General features: G+C 64.1%; 2 protein-coding genes across 3 annotated transcripts; both read right to left on the reverse strand.

Moving 5' to 3' along the window:
* Positions 1 to 2,226: 2,226 nt before the first annotated feature.
* On the reverse strand, positions 2,227 to 4,757 carry MIOX (myo-inositol oxygenase). 2 transcript variants are annotated; one of them, XM_045555326.1, is made up of 10 exons: positions 4,653 to 4,757; positions 4,138 to 4,218; positions 3,869 to 3,949; positions 3,548 to 3,710; positions 3,320 to 3,387; positions 3,130 to 3,239; positions 2,989 to 3,056; positions 2,863 to 2,912; positions 2,666 to 2,778; positions 2,227 to 2,579 (listed from the first exon to the last, which is right to left on the reverse strand). In XM_045555326.1, exons 1-10 carry the CDS (start codon positions 4,665 to 4,667, stop codon positions 2,471 to 2,473), a joined length of 858 nt encoding a protein of 285 aa, XP_045411282.1. In that variant the 5' UTR covers positions 4,668 to 4,757; the 3' UTR covers positions 2,227 to 2,470. The 2 variants fall into 2 exon arrangements, with proteins under 2 accessions (XP_045411282.1, XP_045411281.1); XM_045555325.1 differs by having other exon boundaries at positions 3,521 to 3,710.
* Positions 4,758 to 7,868: 3,111 nt separating this feature from the next.
* Positions 7,869 to 9,174, reverse strand: ADM2 (adrenomedullin 2). Its single transcript, XM_045555342.1, has 2 exons — positions 9,041 to 9,174; positions 7,869 to 8,357 (listed from the first exon to the last, which is right to left on the reverse strand). The coding sequence occupies exons 1-2, from the start codon at positions 9,148 to 9,150 to the stop codon at positions 8,021 to 8,023; spliced, it is 447 nt and encodes a 148-aa protein (XP_045411298.1). The 5' UTR covers positions 9,151 to 9,174; the 3' UTR covers positions 7,869 to 8,020.
* Positions 9,175 to 13,720: the final 4,546 nt, after the last annotated feature.

A 13,720-nucleotide genomic window follows, 5' to 3' on the forward strand; every position in this document is an offset into this window, starting at 1 on the left:
TCGTTCCACCAGTGAGACTGTGGTGCTGTCCCCGTGCCCGGTGTGTTTCACTGAGCATCCTGCTCTCCGGGTTCCGCCGTCTGGCCACAGACGACCGGGTTTCCTTCTTTGCAAAGGCTGCCGGGAGTTCAGTGGTGCACACCACGTTTTCTCACTGGGTTGGCGCTGATGGGCACAGAGGGCGACTCCATGCCTCAGCTGTTGTGCCGCGTGCTGCCATGTACACGGGGTGCACACGCGCCAACTTCACCTCCTTCAGACGTGTACCCGCCGAGCTATTGCTGGATCACACTGTAGGTCTGTTTTTAATTTCGGGGAGAACCTCCGCGCTGTTTTCCATTAGTGGCTGCACTAACCGACATTCCTACCCACATCGGGCAAGGGCTCCCCTTTCTCCGCCCCTCATCAACACTTGTTATTGTTCGTCTTTTTGCTAAGAGCCATTCTGACAGGCGTGAGGTGGTATCTCATTCTGGGTTAATTCACATTTCTCTGATGATTAACGGGGTTGAGCATTTTTTCATATACCTGTTGGCATCTGTAGGTCTTGAGAAATGTCTATTCAGATCCTTTGCCCATTTTTAACGTTTTAATTTTTAATTTTTTTTAGAGACGGACTCTCAGTTTGTCTCCCAGACTAGAGTGCAGCGGCACAGTCAGCTCACTGCAGCCTCGAGCTCGTGGGCTCAAGCGATCCTCCTGCCTCAGCCTCCCGAGTAGCTGGGACTACAGGCATGTGCCACCATGCCCGGCTAATTCTTCTATTTTCTGTAGAGACGGGGTCTCGCTCTTGCTCAGGAGGGTCTGGAGCTCCTGGCCTCAAGTGATCCTCTGGCCTCAGCCTCCCAGAGTGCTGGGATTATAGGTGTGAGCCACCGCATCCAGACACTACTGCCTTTGGCATGTTGATTTTGCATCTCACAACTTTACTGAATTTGTTTATTAGTTCTAACAGTTTTTTGGTGGAATTCCTGTTGTTTTAAGCCACCCACTTTGTGGTAATTTGTTATGGCAGCCACAGGAAACGGACAGTCTGGGTGTCTTGTTATTAATGCATCCACCAGAGACGGCTGCAGCCACGCTGGAAGGATCCTAGAGGCCCTTCCCAACCACACCCAAGGATGGAATCATCTGAGCCCCAGGAAAGGATAACTCAGGGACCTGGAGCACATCAAACACTCTGAAATCTACACGTCTTGACGCAAACACAAATCCGTTGCCTCTGATGGATGCTGGGGAACCGGCTCTTTTGCGCACTGGTAACTCGAGGCAAAGGCACAAGCACTTGCCTGCCTTTCCTACGCAAACAGCACACGGGGCAACCAGGCAGCACGTGGGAGGCAGCCTCCGCTACTGAAGTGCTCCGGCAGGTGAGGACGGCAGCATGTCGCTATCCCCGCCCAGGTGAGCTGAGGGTGTGGATGAACTTGAGCCTGGCGGCTTCCGTCCCACAACACGGGGACAGCCTCCCAGTCAGGAAAACACCACTTCAAACCGCTCTTGCCCACAAGTCGAACCCAAATCAGGTAAAGCCTCCAGACGCATGTGCCAAGTCGCGGGGGACACGGAGGACAGTGTTAGCAGAGGGAGTGGGGGTGCAGCCAGCAAAATCCCAACAAAAGCAAGTTCCCCTGGACAAATGACCCGCTCTCTTCAGAGAGACGAGTCACTAGAGAAGGGATGGAAGCCTCTGGATTAAAAGAAATGTCTGCAGAGCCAAGGGGTGGCAGGGAGGGCTGCGCACCTGGGTGACAAAGCCATGCAGAAAAAAGGAGGCTGGTGACGGCAGAGCCCCTGCAGGGCTGCGGGGTGAGGGCTACAGCAGTGGGGGGGGGGGGGGGTCCGACCACGGTGCTCACAGGTGTTTGCTTTATAGCAATTACCCCCAGCGGCTGTTTTGTGTTGCTTTCTACGGACACAGCATTCCTCTAGCTATTGGGACTTGTTTTTGTTTGTTTGTTTTTTAAGGAGACTGAGACCAGGAGACTTGGTGACTGTTTAAAGAACCTGAGGGTGTCAAGTGACTCGTGCCCCAGGCTCTGACACAGAGCTGGGAGGATGAGCAAGATGTTGACAGTGGCAGGCGCCACAGCGCACATGTCTAGTGGGGCACACGTGTCTGAGGGTCGTGGGACGGGGTCCATGCCCTGCTGTAGGAGTCCTTCAGCCGGGGCCACCCCTACTGCCACGACACGCCCGCCAGGGGGCCCAGTGAGGCGTCGCAAGAACAGCTCCTTCAAGCTCTTTATTGCTGCCGGGCTCCAGTGTCCGTGAGGGGCGGCGACTGCAGGTGGGTGAGGGGGTCCCCCCGTGAGGGTGAGGGGGTCCCCCCATGAGAGTGAGCAGGTCCCTCCCCCCGTGAGGCTGAGGTGGGTCGTTGCTGAGTCTGAGGGTGTTGTCTCCCCCCAGGGCCAGACCCTGGGGACAGAGCCAGCGTGGGGTGCAGCGGTGGTGGGGGACAGGTGGGCGGTCACCAGCACAGGACGCCGGGGCAGTACTTGTCAATGAGCCCCTGGTAGTAGGGCCGCAGCTTGTCCACGTCCGGCAGGTCGGGGCTCTTGGTGTAGAGGTCAAACTGGCTGCAGCAGGGGAGGAGCAATGGGCCTCGTGAGGGCCTCACCACCCTGTCCCCTTGGCCCCCACCGCCCCCTGGGGATGACCATACTTGAACTTCTGCACCCAGGGCAGCATGTCCAGGTCCTGCTGGCTGCACAGCTGCCGGTAGTCGCCCCGGGAGTGCCAGGGGTAGAAGGAGTGGAACCGGACCATGTAGAAAGCCTGTGGGCAAGGCCACACCCGCACGCTCGCACACGCACGCTGCCCGGGCAGCTGGGCACCCGGGTTTGCCCTCCCCACACCCACCTCCGAGGGCAGGGAGAACTTGTTGAACTTCATCATCTGGTACATGTACTCTGCAGAAGAAAGGGCGTCAGCACCGGGCATCTGGGGGCCAACCCTCCCGCCGACCCCCTGCCCCACCGGCCTCACCGTCATGGCCCCAGGACATGAGGACTTTGTCGAGCCCGCAGTGGGGCTGGTACATGCCCAGTTCGGTGCTGCGGTGAGAGAGGAGAGTGAGGACCGCTCGGGAGCTGCGGGGCTGGGGAGGACCGGCTCTGGGGGGGGCACCTGTATCGGGGGTCCTGGAGGTCGGGATTGTCCTGGAAGGTGGAGTCACGGAAAACCACGGAGGCCTGGGGGCGGCATCCAACTGGGAAGGTGTCTCCAACAACCGCCCACTGCGGAGGGACAGCAGCCGGGGGTGGGCGGGGGGTCCCCAGCCCAGAGCCAGGCCTCCCCACCCCCACCCTGCCCTCACCTGGGGCTCCCCGAACAGAGCCAGGACCTTGCCCAGGTCGTGCAGGAGCCCAACGAGGTGGAACCAGTCTGGGGAGACGGCAGGTGGGTGAGGGGTGTAGGGGCCAAGGGGCCAAGGCCTGCTCCCACCCGGGACGGGGCCTGCTGGGAGAGGCCGAGACCCCCCACCACGCAGGGCCCCTGCCCTCGGCCCCTCTCCCACCGCCGCCGCCGGGCAGGTGGGCCGCACCCTCGTCCGGGTGGGCCTTCCGGATGCCCTCCGCCGTCTGGAAGGCATGGAAGGAGTTGGGGAAGTCCACGTCCGGGTCTGACTCGTCCACCAGCTCATCCAGCATGTCCACAGCCTCCATGACCGTCATCTTCTTGTAGGAGAAGCCCCCGAACTGGGCGTGCTGAGTGGGGAGAAGTCCGCCGGGCCACAGGGTCAGCAGGGTACCCACGCGGTCCTTCCCTGTCCACCTGGCACTTGTGGGCGCTGGGCGGAGGGTGGGCTCCGTCTCACCCGGTTCTCGCAGGGGAGCAGGAAATGCCGGGCTCCCTGGCGGCCTACCTTCCTCCTGACGAAGTCCACGGTCTGGTGCGTGTGCATGAGCTTGTAGGTGGCGAAGACGCGGTCCAGGAGGGGGCCCGACTGCAGGGCAGAGGTCAGCGGAGGCTGCAGCCGCCCCGCCCTTCACACCACGGCCCCTGCCTCCCCCGTCCCAAGCTGGGCCCTGGAAGGTGTGAGGGGGCTTCCCAAAGGGCAGCCCTGGAGCTGTGTGAAGGGGCAGGTGTGGCTGGGCCAGGGAGGGGGTGCACGGGGCAGGGCCAGGTCCTCACGGTGTAGTTCCGGAAGCCGCCCTTGTCCTCAGCTGCCTCTGGGTCCACCTCAGGTCTGTAGACCAGGGAAGGGTCCGGGCCCTAGTTGGGTGGAGGATTTGGCCTGTTTCACGTCGTCCCAGCTCCAGCAGGGAGTGAGGACACCCACGGGGGGTGGCGGCCTGCGGGCACAGCCGCCCACACCCAGCCCAGCCCGGGGGAGGCTGAGGAGCCCCCACCCCCGCTGGAGTCCTTTTCCGCAACGCGGATGTCGGCAGGTGCTCCTGGGCCTCGGCACCGGGAGCGGCACAGCACCCGCCGGCACCCAGCAGGGCGCACGCGGCTTTGTGGGAGAGACCCGAGTCCACAGGAAGCCTGGGGTCAGGTGCCACTGACCCCTGGCCCGGCAGGACCACGGTGGGAAGGAGGGAGCCCTTTGCCCCGGACGGCCGGCAGGAACCAGCCAGAGAGGGTGGGAACAGCCGGCTACCAGGTGCGCGGCGGTGGGACCACTTCCGCATGGCCCGGGTACTTACCACCACCTTCTTCATCCTGAGAGCGCGCGGGCAGGTGAGTCCTGGGCCAGGTGCCCTATATATGCCCACAGGTTATATAAGTGACCAGACGCCACCCGGCCCCTTGGCCTCCGCTTTCGGTAATGAGTGACCATCCACCCTCCTCCCCAGCGCGGCGAGTTAATGTGTCAGCACAGGGGCAGCCCCCGGTGGCCCCAGCCCCCTCGCCCTTATCTCAGCCTCATCGGCGGTGCTGAGGCCCACCCTGCAGCCCAGCCCCCCGAGCCACAGCCGGCCCCGCCCACTGGGTGTGCAGACCCCACCGTCGGGAGCCGCAGACCCCACCCTCAAGCACATGCCCCCTGCTTTCAGGAAGTGAAAGCTTGCCCTCCAGGGAGCCCAGGACTCTGGGTGGGGCAGACGCTTGTTGAGAAAAAGTTATCTGGATAACTTGTTTAAACGGGAAGCAAAACTTTATTCGGGACTATCGCAACAGGGGAGAGCCTGGGCTCAACTGCACACAGCAAAGACGGCCCTGGCCTCCCAGCTGAGGCGTGTCGGGGCCAGCGGACGGCAGACCACGGAGAGGAGGCAGCAGCGTGGCGGCTCCTCCCAAAGCGACTTGGCAGGATTCTTGCAGGGTGATCCCATCAACAGTGGGAAATGAGGAATTTGATCAGATACGAAGGGTAGGGGGATTCTCGATAAACCAACTCTGCAGGATTCTTTCTGACTCTGGGCTGGGCTGGCCCTGCAAGGACGTGGCCAAGGTCGGGTGTCGTGGAGAAGAGGACCCCAGGAGCCTGTCCGGAGCCTGGTGGAGGGGAGAGACCGGGAGGCTCTCGGGAGGGGCCTGGTAGAGAGCCAGGGGCAGAGATGGACTCAAACTCCACTTGGCAGGGACGAGCCCTGCCCCGGCCCCGAGGACACGGCAGGGACCACACAGAAAGAAATGCCTGCCTGGGGAGCTGACCTCCTCGGAGCCGGGTCAGGACAGTTTGGGAAGAGTGGGGCTGAGGGTGCGGGGGTGAGCAGATCTGAGCACCAGGCTTCACGCAGGAGGTGAGAAGCATGTGGAGAGTTGATCCGACCCAACAGGCCCCTCCTGCAGTGAGCCGAGAACAAACAGAGGGGGGACCCTGGAGCCCCACTGAAAATGGCAAACTGGGGCTGGGCACAGGGGTGCACACCTGTAATCCCAGCACCTTGGGAGGCCGAGGCAGGAGGATCGTTTAGAGCCAAGGAGTTCAAGACCAGCCTGGGCAGCATAGTGAGACCCCATAAAACAATTAGCCAGGCATGGTGGTGCATGCCTCTGGTCCCTGCTAGTTGGGAGGCTGAGGTGGGAAGGTCGCTGGAGCCCTGGAGTTTGAGGCTAAAGTGAGCTGTGATTGCAGCACTGCACTCCAACCCGGGCAACAGAGACCCTGCCTCAAAAAAAAAAAAAAAAAAAAAGAATAAAAATAAAAAAATAAAACAGCAAACTGTGGCCCGCCCTGCCCACTAATCCCCACCTGACTCCTCAAGGCTCCCTCACGCCCTCATCCCTCCCCACTAGAACGTCAGCCCTGGGGGTGGGGCTGTATCCTCAGGTGCATCCCTGGGGGGTGGGGCTGTATCCTCACGTGCGTCCCAGTGAGCACGTGTCATACACACTCAGCACCAGCGGCCAGGCCATGGAGACCTGGTCGTCACCCCAGGGCAGCTGGTGCTGGGGTCAGGAGGCGTCTGCATAGTTTCCAAGGAGGGGGTGAAAGGAGGGGAGGAATTTGGCCAGGGAAGCTGGAAGGTGTTGCCAGGGAAGGTGGGGCTGCAGGCGCTGCTGCTGGGCCCGAGTGGGGGTCCGGTGGCACCGCGGCACCCCGGGGGGCTGGCTTCACAGCAGAGGCAATGCTGTGGGCTGCGAGGGACACCGGCCTGCATCATGGCGCAGGATGCCATGAGGGCAACAGCGTGTCCCACTTTGTGGAGAAGCCTGAGGCGGGTGGAATCCTGAGGACCCGGCCGCCTGTCCCAGGGTTCTCTGCGTCAATGCCCAGGGCCAGCAGGATGCAGGGTGTCACCTGAGGGCGCCTTCTGGCAGAGGGAACAGCTTGTACTGAGGCGCAGGCCAGTGGTGGGGGGGACTGGACTTTGCCCCAGTCCCAGGGAGGAGGGGGACATCGGGGAGGGTCCTGGCTGAGCTGAGTAGGGAACACTGAGCCCCTGACCCTCTCCGGGCACCCCCATCCTCAGTGCCCCTGGCAGTGCACGCCCTGCCGGTCTCTGCTAACACCCTTCAGTGGCCACAGGGCACAGGACTCTGAGGCTTTGGGCTGGACTAGCCCAGCTTTGTGGACTCTCCGGCTCCTTCCACTGGGGAGGCCCTGCTGTCCTCAGACCTCACCCAGACGGAGGCCAAGCGGCCTGGCTGTGCTCCCCCCGCACTGACCACCCTCTGCTGCAATTCCCAGGCCTCCCGCAGGGCAGGCCCTTGTGGAGGGAAGGTGAGTTACCTGGGCCCGGTGGTCCCAGAGCTGAATGGAGCCAGGATGGGCACCTCTAGGTCTCTCCTACCTTGGGGGCCTGGGGAGCCTTAGGGGCAGGTGCGTGGCTCTTTTGCTCACTGTCCTGTGGGGCTGGGCTCCTGGCCCCATCCTGGTCCCACTGGGTCTCTGCACGGGGGTGGTGGGAGCCCCACCCTCATTTGGCTGCCCCAGCCCCTTTGACTCGGGGCGGGTCTTACCTAAGCGACCTATTTGGGTTTGGGGGCTCTTTCCCCCGCCCCAGCCCCACCCTGTCCTAGGGTACAGGGGTGTCTGCTCAGCCCCAGAACAGCCAGGGTGAGGGGGCCTGAACTGCTGAGCCCCACCCTGGCCACCCACAGGGGAAGGAGGCAGAGTCCCTGTCACAGCACAGAGGCCCCTCGTGACCCCAGGGAACCCCAGCATCTGTCCTGCCACCTCTCCTGTCTCCAGGGCACAGGGAGGGAGAGGCTGTGGCCCTGGGGTCGGGCACAGGGAAGGGTAAACTGTGCAGCAGCCCAGGGCCAGAGTGGGGCACGTGCAGCCAGCTCAGCCTCTCGCCCCCTTGCCCAGACGAGGCCCTGTGTGTTCAGGACCCTCCTGGCTTCTGCCCCACATCCTCGGGTAGACCCTTCCCTTCTGAAGGGCTTTTCAGCAACTGAGGCTGCCAGCCACGCTGCCTGGCACCTGTGCCCTGAGTGTGCACGATTCTGGGTGTGCAGACCCCGTGCTATATAGACGCGGCTTGTAGACCGGCCTGGGTCCACACGTGTGCATAGGTTTATGTCTGCAGGAGCTCCGAGGGACTGGGCCGGGGCTCAGCTGCTGCTCCGGGGCTGGGCACAGCACCCCAGCTGGGATGGGCAGGGGTGCGGCCAGCCCCCCTCAGCCATAGCTGTGGGGGCTGCTGGGGTCCACAGGCGCTGAGTCCCGCCGGCCGGCCGGTCCCACAAGCTGCCACAGGCGGTGGCTGAGATTGTGCACCTGGCAGGTCCCCAGCACGCAGCCCACCCGCAGGAGCTGGGCTCGGGGCCTGTGGGAGCCCAGGTGTCTTCGGGGAGCTGAGTGTCGGCCGCCACCATGCCAGAGTGGCTGACCCATCACAGGGGCCAGGCTGGCACTTCTCTGTGGCTGGGGGCCCTGATGAAGCTTCTGGACCACAGGACGGGGTGCAGGGTGCCAGGGCTGCAGGTCTCTGGAGGAGGTCCGGGCTGGGGGCTCCCTGCAGAGAGGGCTGGGATGTCAGCCTGCTGGCTCCGCCTTTCAGACAGCCCCAAGCCCACCCACTGTCCCCTCCACACAGCCTGGGGTCACTGCCAGGGGAAGCCCACCCACTGTCCCCTCCGCACAGCCTGGGGTCACTGCCAGGGGAAGCCCACCACCCCACCCCCACACAGCCTGGGGTCACTGCCAGGGGAAGCCCACTCCCCCACCCCCACACAGCCTGGGGTCACTGCCAGGGGAAGCCCAGGTCCCTTCTGAGCTCAGGGCCTGGGTCCCAGCAGCTCAGCCATCTCAGCAGCATGGGTCACATGTCCTACTGCCAGCACCTCCCTGGGCAAAGGGCACCCTGGCCTCGGCGGGTCACCACTCTCAGGGTGGGTCACCAGGACTCAGGGTGGCTGCGCTGGGCCCTTCCCTTGGGGTGGTCAGTGGAGCGCGGGGGACCCTCCAGCGCCGCCTCCCCCAGCAGAACCCAGGGACGCAGGGGCTGCTCCGCCGACAGGTGTGCGGGAAGAGAGGCAGCTCGACCTGCGTCGCCGAAGGTGCGGGGGGTGGGCCCTGATTTGAGAGATAAGCCCGAGCAGCAGGTGGCGGGTCCCCAGCGCGGGGTGCGGGGTTAAGGGAGGGAGACAGTCCGGGTCCCCGCTAGGACACGCCCCGGCTGGTCCGCCCCGCACTCACCGAGGTCTGACCGGCCGCGGGCCCCCGCCCAGGCCGCGGGACAGCGCGCCCGGGAGCTGCAGGCAGAGGAGGCTGATGCACCCGACGGCGACCGTCAGGACCCGGGCCATGGCGGCGACGAGCGGCGGGGCGCGGGCGGGGGGCGCGCAGGTGGGGCGGCCTCAGCCTGGAGCCGCCGTCGCACCTTGGGAGCCCGCGTCGGGCCGGGCCAGGCACCTGCGTCCGTCGGTCGCGGGGCTCCCGGGGCGCGGCGGGCGGCGGTCCGAGGTCTGCGGGCGCGTCGCGGAGCAGAGCGGGGTGCGGCGGGCGGTCCGGGGTCCTAGCGGGACGTCGCCTCGGCCACCTGGAGAGCTCGGCGCGCTCTCCCCGCAGAGGCGGAGCAGGACGCACGCACTGGGCGGGGCGCCCCTCCCCCCGGCCCCCGCCCCCGCCCCCCTCCACCCCCCACCCCCACTCCACCCCCCGCCCCCGCCCCCCTCCACCCCCCACCCCGCGCCGACCCCTGCGGGGCTCCTGGGCGCGCCGGGGGCGCACGGAGGGGCGGCGAGTCGGGGCCACCCCCCGGGGTGCGGCGGGGGCCGGTGCCTGCTGGGACCCCCGGGGGCGACCGGCCTCAGTTTTCGCACCTTCTAGTAGGGACCCCGGCCGGGAGCCGGGGAGCGGGACCTTCCGGGCTGAGGGGCTGGGCCCCAGGAAAGGGGTCGCCCCAGCGCCCGGCGGCGCCCACCCCCGAGGGCGGATCCGGAGGAGCCGAGAGTCTGCGGGCGTTCAGTTCCCTTCAGAGGCAGTTCCCGACCCTGCGAGATTCTCAAGCGGGTTTATTTCTAAATGAATAAAGTCCTTTCCCCTCGTACCAAACAATGACTTGGTTTTTGTAAGACACCCCCTCCCGCACACTGCCACCCTCGCCGGGTCCCTCTCCCGGGTCCTGACCGACCTCTCCCGACGCCGGTGCATGGCGTGAGCGTGGCACACACGTACATACGGGATGCGAGTGCGTATAAACACACAGACCCTCGTTCCCTCTTATGGCTGGTCCTGCTCCAACACGTGGGTGTTGTGTGATTTACTTAATCCATCCTTTATTAATGCACAGTTAGGTGATTTTCAGGCTTTTCCCCAGCAAGAACGCTGCTGCCATGAGCTCACACAGCTGTCTCGCAGGACACCTTCCTGGAAGTAGAAATTCTGGTTGGAGGTGAGCGTGTGTTTCACAGGGAGTGGCAGGTTGTTCTCCACAAAGCTCGTGCCAATCCCCTGCCCACCAGAAACGGACCTGTGTCTGTCACTGCTTCTCAGCCTCTGTCTTCCAAGAGGGGCAAGGATCTCATGCCACAGTGGACCCTTCTTCTCTTGTCTGATCACCCAGTGTCACTGTGTTTCCTCCCCTGCCTGGGCGCTCTGTCCCTCCTGCTGAGCCCACCAGGGGAGCTCCACAAACATTTGCTGGATGAATGAATGCACGAGTGCCGTGCCTTGGGTACGTATGTGCCATACTAAAGAGTTTGGTTTGCATCCCGAGGAAGGTAGAGAAACTCTGGCAGATGTTCACTGTTTTATTTATTAATATTTTTACCAGCTGGGGGCAGGAGGTGGTCCCATTTGTTAGAAAGCTGGAGTGGCAGCCAGGAAGGCAGGTCAACATGGGGCTGAGAGGCAGGTGCCGGGAGGTGGGCGGGTCTGAGAAATTCGGCAGGGCCCGCCCGTTGTGAGGGGGCTCCCAGCTCTGTGCACAGCCCCGAGGAAGCTGTGGCTCATGGCTGCAGGCAGCTGCTGGAGAGGGTGGGCATGCCGAGGGGGGGGGCGCCCAGGTAGAGGTGTCTGGTCAACTCCAGCCATGTGGGCCTGGGGCTGAAGAGAGGGCAGGTCTGGAAGTTTGGGGGGTTTCAGAGATGGCGAGGCTCTGGGAGGTACGGTGAGCAGGGGCAGAATCCAGTGTGCCAGCTCTGCAGGGTCAGGTGGGGAAGGGGACGTGCAGAGGACCCCAGAGGCCAGGCCCATTTGCAGCTGCGTCTCCTCCTGCAGCCTCCTTGCTCCGCCTGCAGCCTGTCTTCCGTGGAGCAGCTAGCGCCAACCTTCCAAGACACAAATGCAATCACGTTATTCATCCCACCACTATAGAAAAAATAGATTAAAACTCCCTGTTTTCACGAGGTTTTCAAAATCTGGGACAGGCGGAGGTAAGTCTCAGCGAGGGTCATAGTCCTCAAGGCCACTGGTTCTTTCTTCCAGACTCTGGGGCGACAGAACAATCACTGCCTCCCCCAGCCCCAGCCCTGAGCCCACAGTCCTGTATCCCTGGAAGCCCGAGGGGAGGGGAGTCCTCCGCCCTCAGGCTTCAGTGTGGCTGCCCCCACCCCTCCCAACTGGACTAGAGGCCCCTCTGTGGTCCCATAGCCCCTGCACTCCTGGCATGTGGCTGTCCCTGTGCCCTTCATAGGGAGATCCAAGGGCCTCTTTCCTTTGTCTTCAGTTGGCGAAGGTGCTTCTGGGGAGCGACGGGGCCGTCCTCCCAGCACCGCCCTCCGTGGACACAGGTAGACAGTCCTGTGTGACCCGGGACTGGGCCCCAGGAGGGCTGGGCCGTGCTGGCGGCATGGGGGAATGCTTCAGAGAAGTCTGTGTGGGGCAAAAAAGGCTAGGGAGGCAAACGGTTGGGCAAACAGCATCAAGGGAGGTTTTGTTTGAGTGTTTTCAGGTGGGGGAGGTTAAATTTGATCCTGATCCCAAGGATCCTGTGGACAGGGAAAGGCTGAGTGTGGCGGGGCATCGACAGTGAGCGGCGTGAGGGGAGGAGGGCTGTGGTCAGAGCCTGCGGGGACTGCAAGTAGGTGTGGGTGTGGGGCGCAGGACTGGGGTTTGGTGGTGCCACCTGAGGCCTCCTGGCTTCTGTTTTCTTTGTGAAGGAGGGGCAGCCAGTCATCTGAGACTCTGGAGTGGGGCTGGAGGATTGAGGGGCGTGCAGACCAGAAGACAGCTGACCAGACGCCAGCAGGCTGCGCAGTTCTGCGGAGACGGAGGAGTGGCCGTCCACCCGGGCTGGGGCCACGGTCTCGCTGTGGCCACTCTAACCTGTATGGTGGGCGCAGGCCCAGAAGAGAGGGATGGTCAGGACTGTGCATGGCTGGGTTTTGCCAGATGGGAACAGTGAAAAAAAGTCAGAGAGGCAGGAGACTTAACACACTGGCAGCATGACAGCCATGGGAGCTGTGACGGCTGGGGGCCATGGGACTGAGGAGTCACTCCCTAGAGGAGGCCTGAACCTGCTGGGGTGAGAGAAGGGCCTGGGGCACCACAGGCCCCGGAGAAGGGGAGGAAGCCGGGCCCAGGAGCAGCCATCTCTGACAGTGCAGTGGGTGGGTGCTTGACACAATGGCAGGAACCCTGGAGGGGGAATGGGGGTCTGGAAAGGACCCCCACAGGAAATGGGGGCTCCCTGGCGGAGGACCTCAGAGATGGCTGTTCCCAAGGGCCTGATGAAAGGGCATGAGGGTGAGGTGAGCGGGGTACGGGGTCCCCACAGTCTCTGGAAGGAGACCCAGCCCTGGACTTGCCCAGGGTCACTGCCGCCCGGACACAAGCTCTGTGGTGTGGCGATGTGTGGTGACGACCTGCTTGGGTGCCAGCAACAGAAACCAGCTTGAGCCAGCTCAGGCCAAGAGCAAGATTTCTGTGCTGTGTGAACCAACAGTGGCAGAGGAGGCGTGTGGCCTGGCCTGTGCCCCAGGGGCAGTGATGGCACCCCGGTGGGGTCTCTTCCTCAGCTAGTCTTTGAGTTTGGTTTCAATCCTTCTCCTGGGCTGGTAACTGCACATGGATGGAACAGGGATGCCAGTCAAGGAACGGTCAGTTCTTGCAGCAGCCTGCGGGGCTCCCTCTGCTCCCTCCCATGGCATCCCGCCCTTGGCTGCTGTGTCCCCTTTGCCCTCCCTGTGCCACTGTGGCGGTGGGCATCGTCAGGGGTCCTGCGTGCTGCAGCCTTCCTGGAAGCCGGGCACCGTGGCCTCCACGTGGCTCACACGCTTGGAACACTTGCTCTTTACAGGGAGACGTGGGCGCGCCTTTTCTCCCCCCAGGACGGAGTCTCGCTCTGTCGCCGGGGCCAGGGGGCCGTGGCGGCGTCATCACAGCTCACTGCACCTCAAGCACCCTCCTGCCTCAGCCTCCCGCGAAGCGGGGACTGCAGGCGCGCACCACCGCGCCTGGCTAATTTTTCTATTTTTAGTAGAGACGGGTTCTCGCTCCTGCTCGGGCTGGTCTCGAACTCCTGGGCTCAGGCGAGCGTCCGGCCTCGGCCTCCCGGAGCGCCGGGATACAGGCGCGAGCCAGCGCCGGCGAGCGCGCCTTTTTCTGAGGACCTGCGCTAAGCAGAGGCTCCTGCCTTCCTCCGCCCGGCGGCGCGGCGCGCGGTACGGGGTCCCCAAGGCCGGCCGCGCCCCGGCCCGCTCCTCCCGCCGCCCTCAGCGAGCCCGGGCCGGGGCCGCTGACCCGCGCGAGCCTCCGTCCGCGTCCTCGGCGGGAGGGCGGCACCCAGGCCCGGGGGCGGGCAGCGGGGGCGGGGCTCCGCCCTTGGGCGTTGGCCCCGCGCCGGCCAGACCAATGGGAGCGTGCAGGCGAGGCCCCGCCCACTAGGGGGGGCGGTGCACAGGTGCGCAGGCGCACGGCGCGGCCGGGCGGGCC

Source organism: Lemur catta, chromosome 6 (assembly GCF_020740605.2).
Source record: "Lemur catta isolate mLemCat1 chromosome 6, mLemCat1.pri, whole genome shotgun sequence".
Taxonomy (NCBI): domain Eukaryota; kingdom Metazoa; phylum Chordata; class Mammalia; order Primates; family Lemuridae; genus Lemur; species Lemur catta.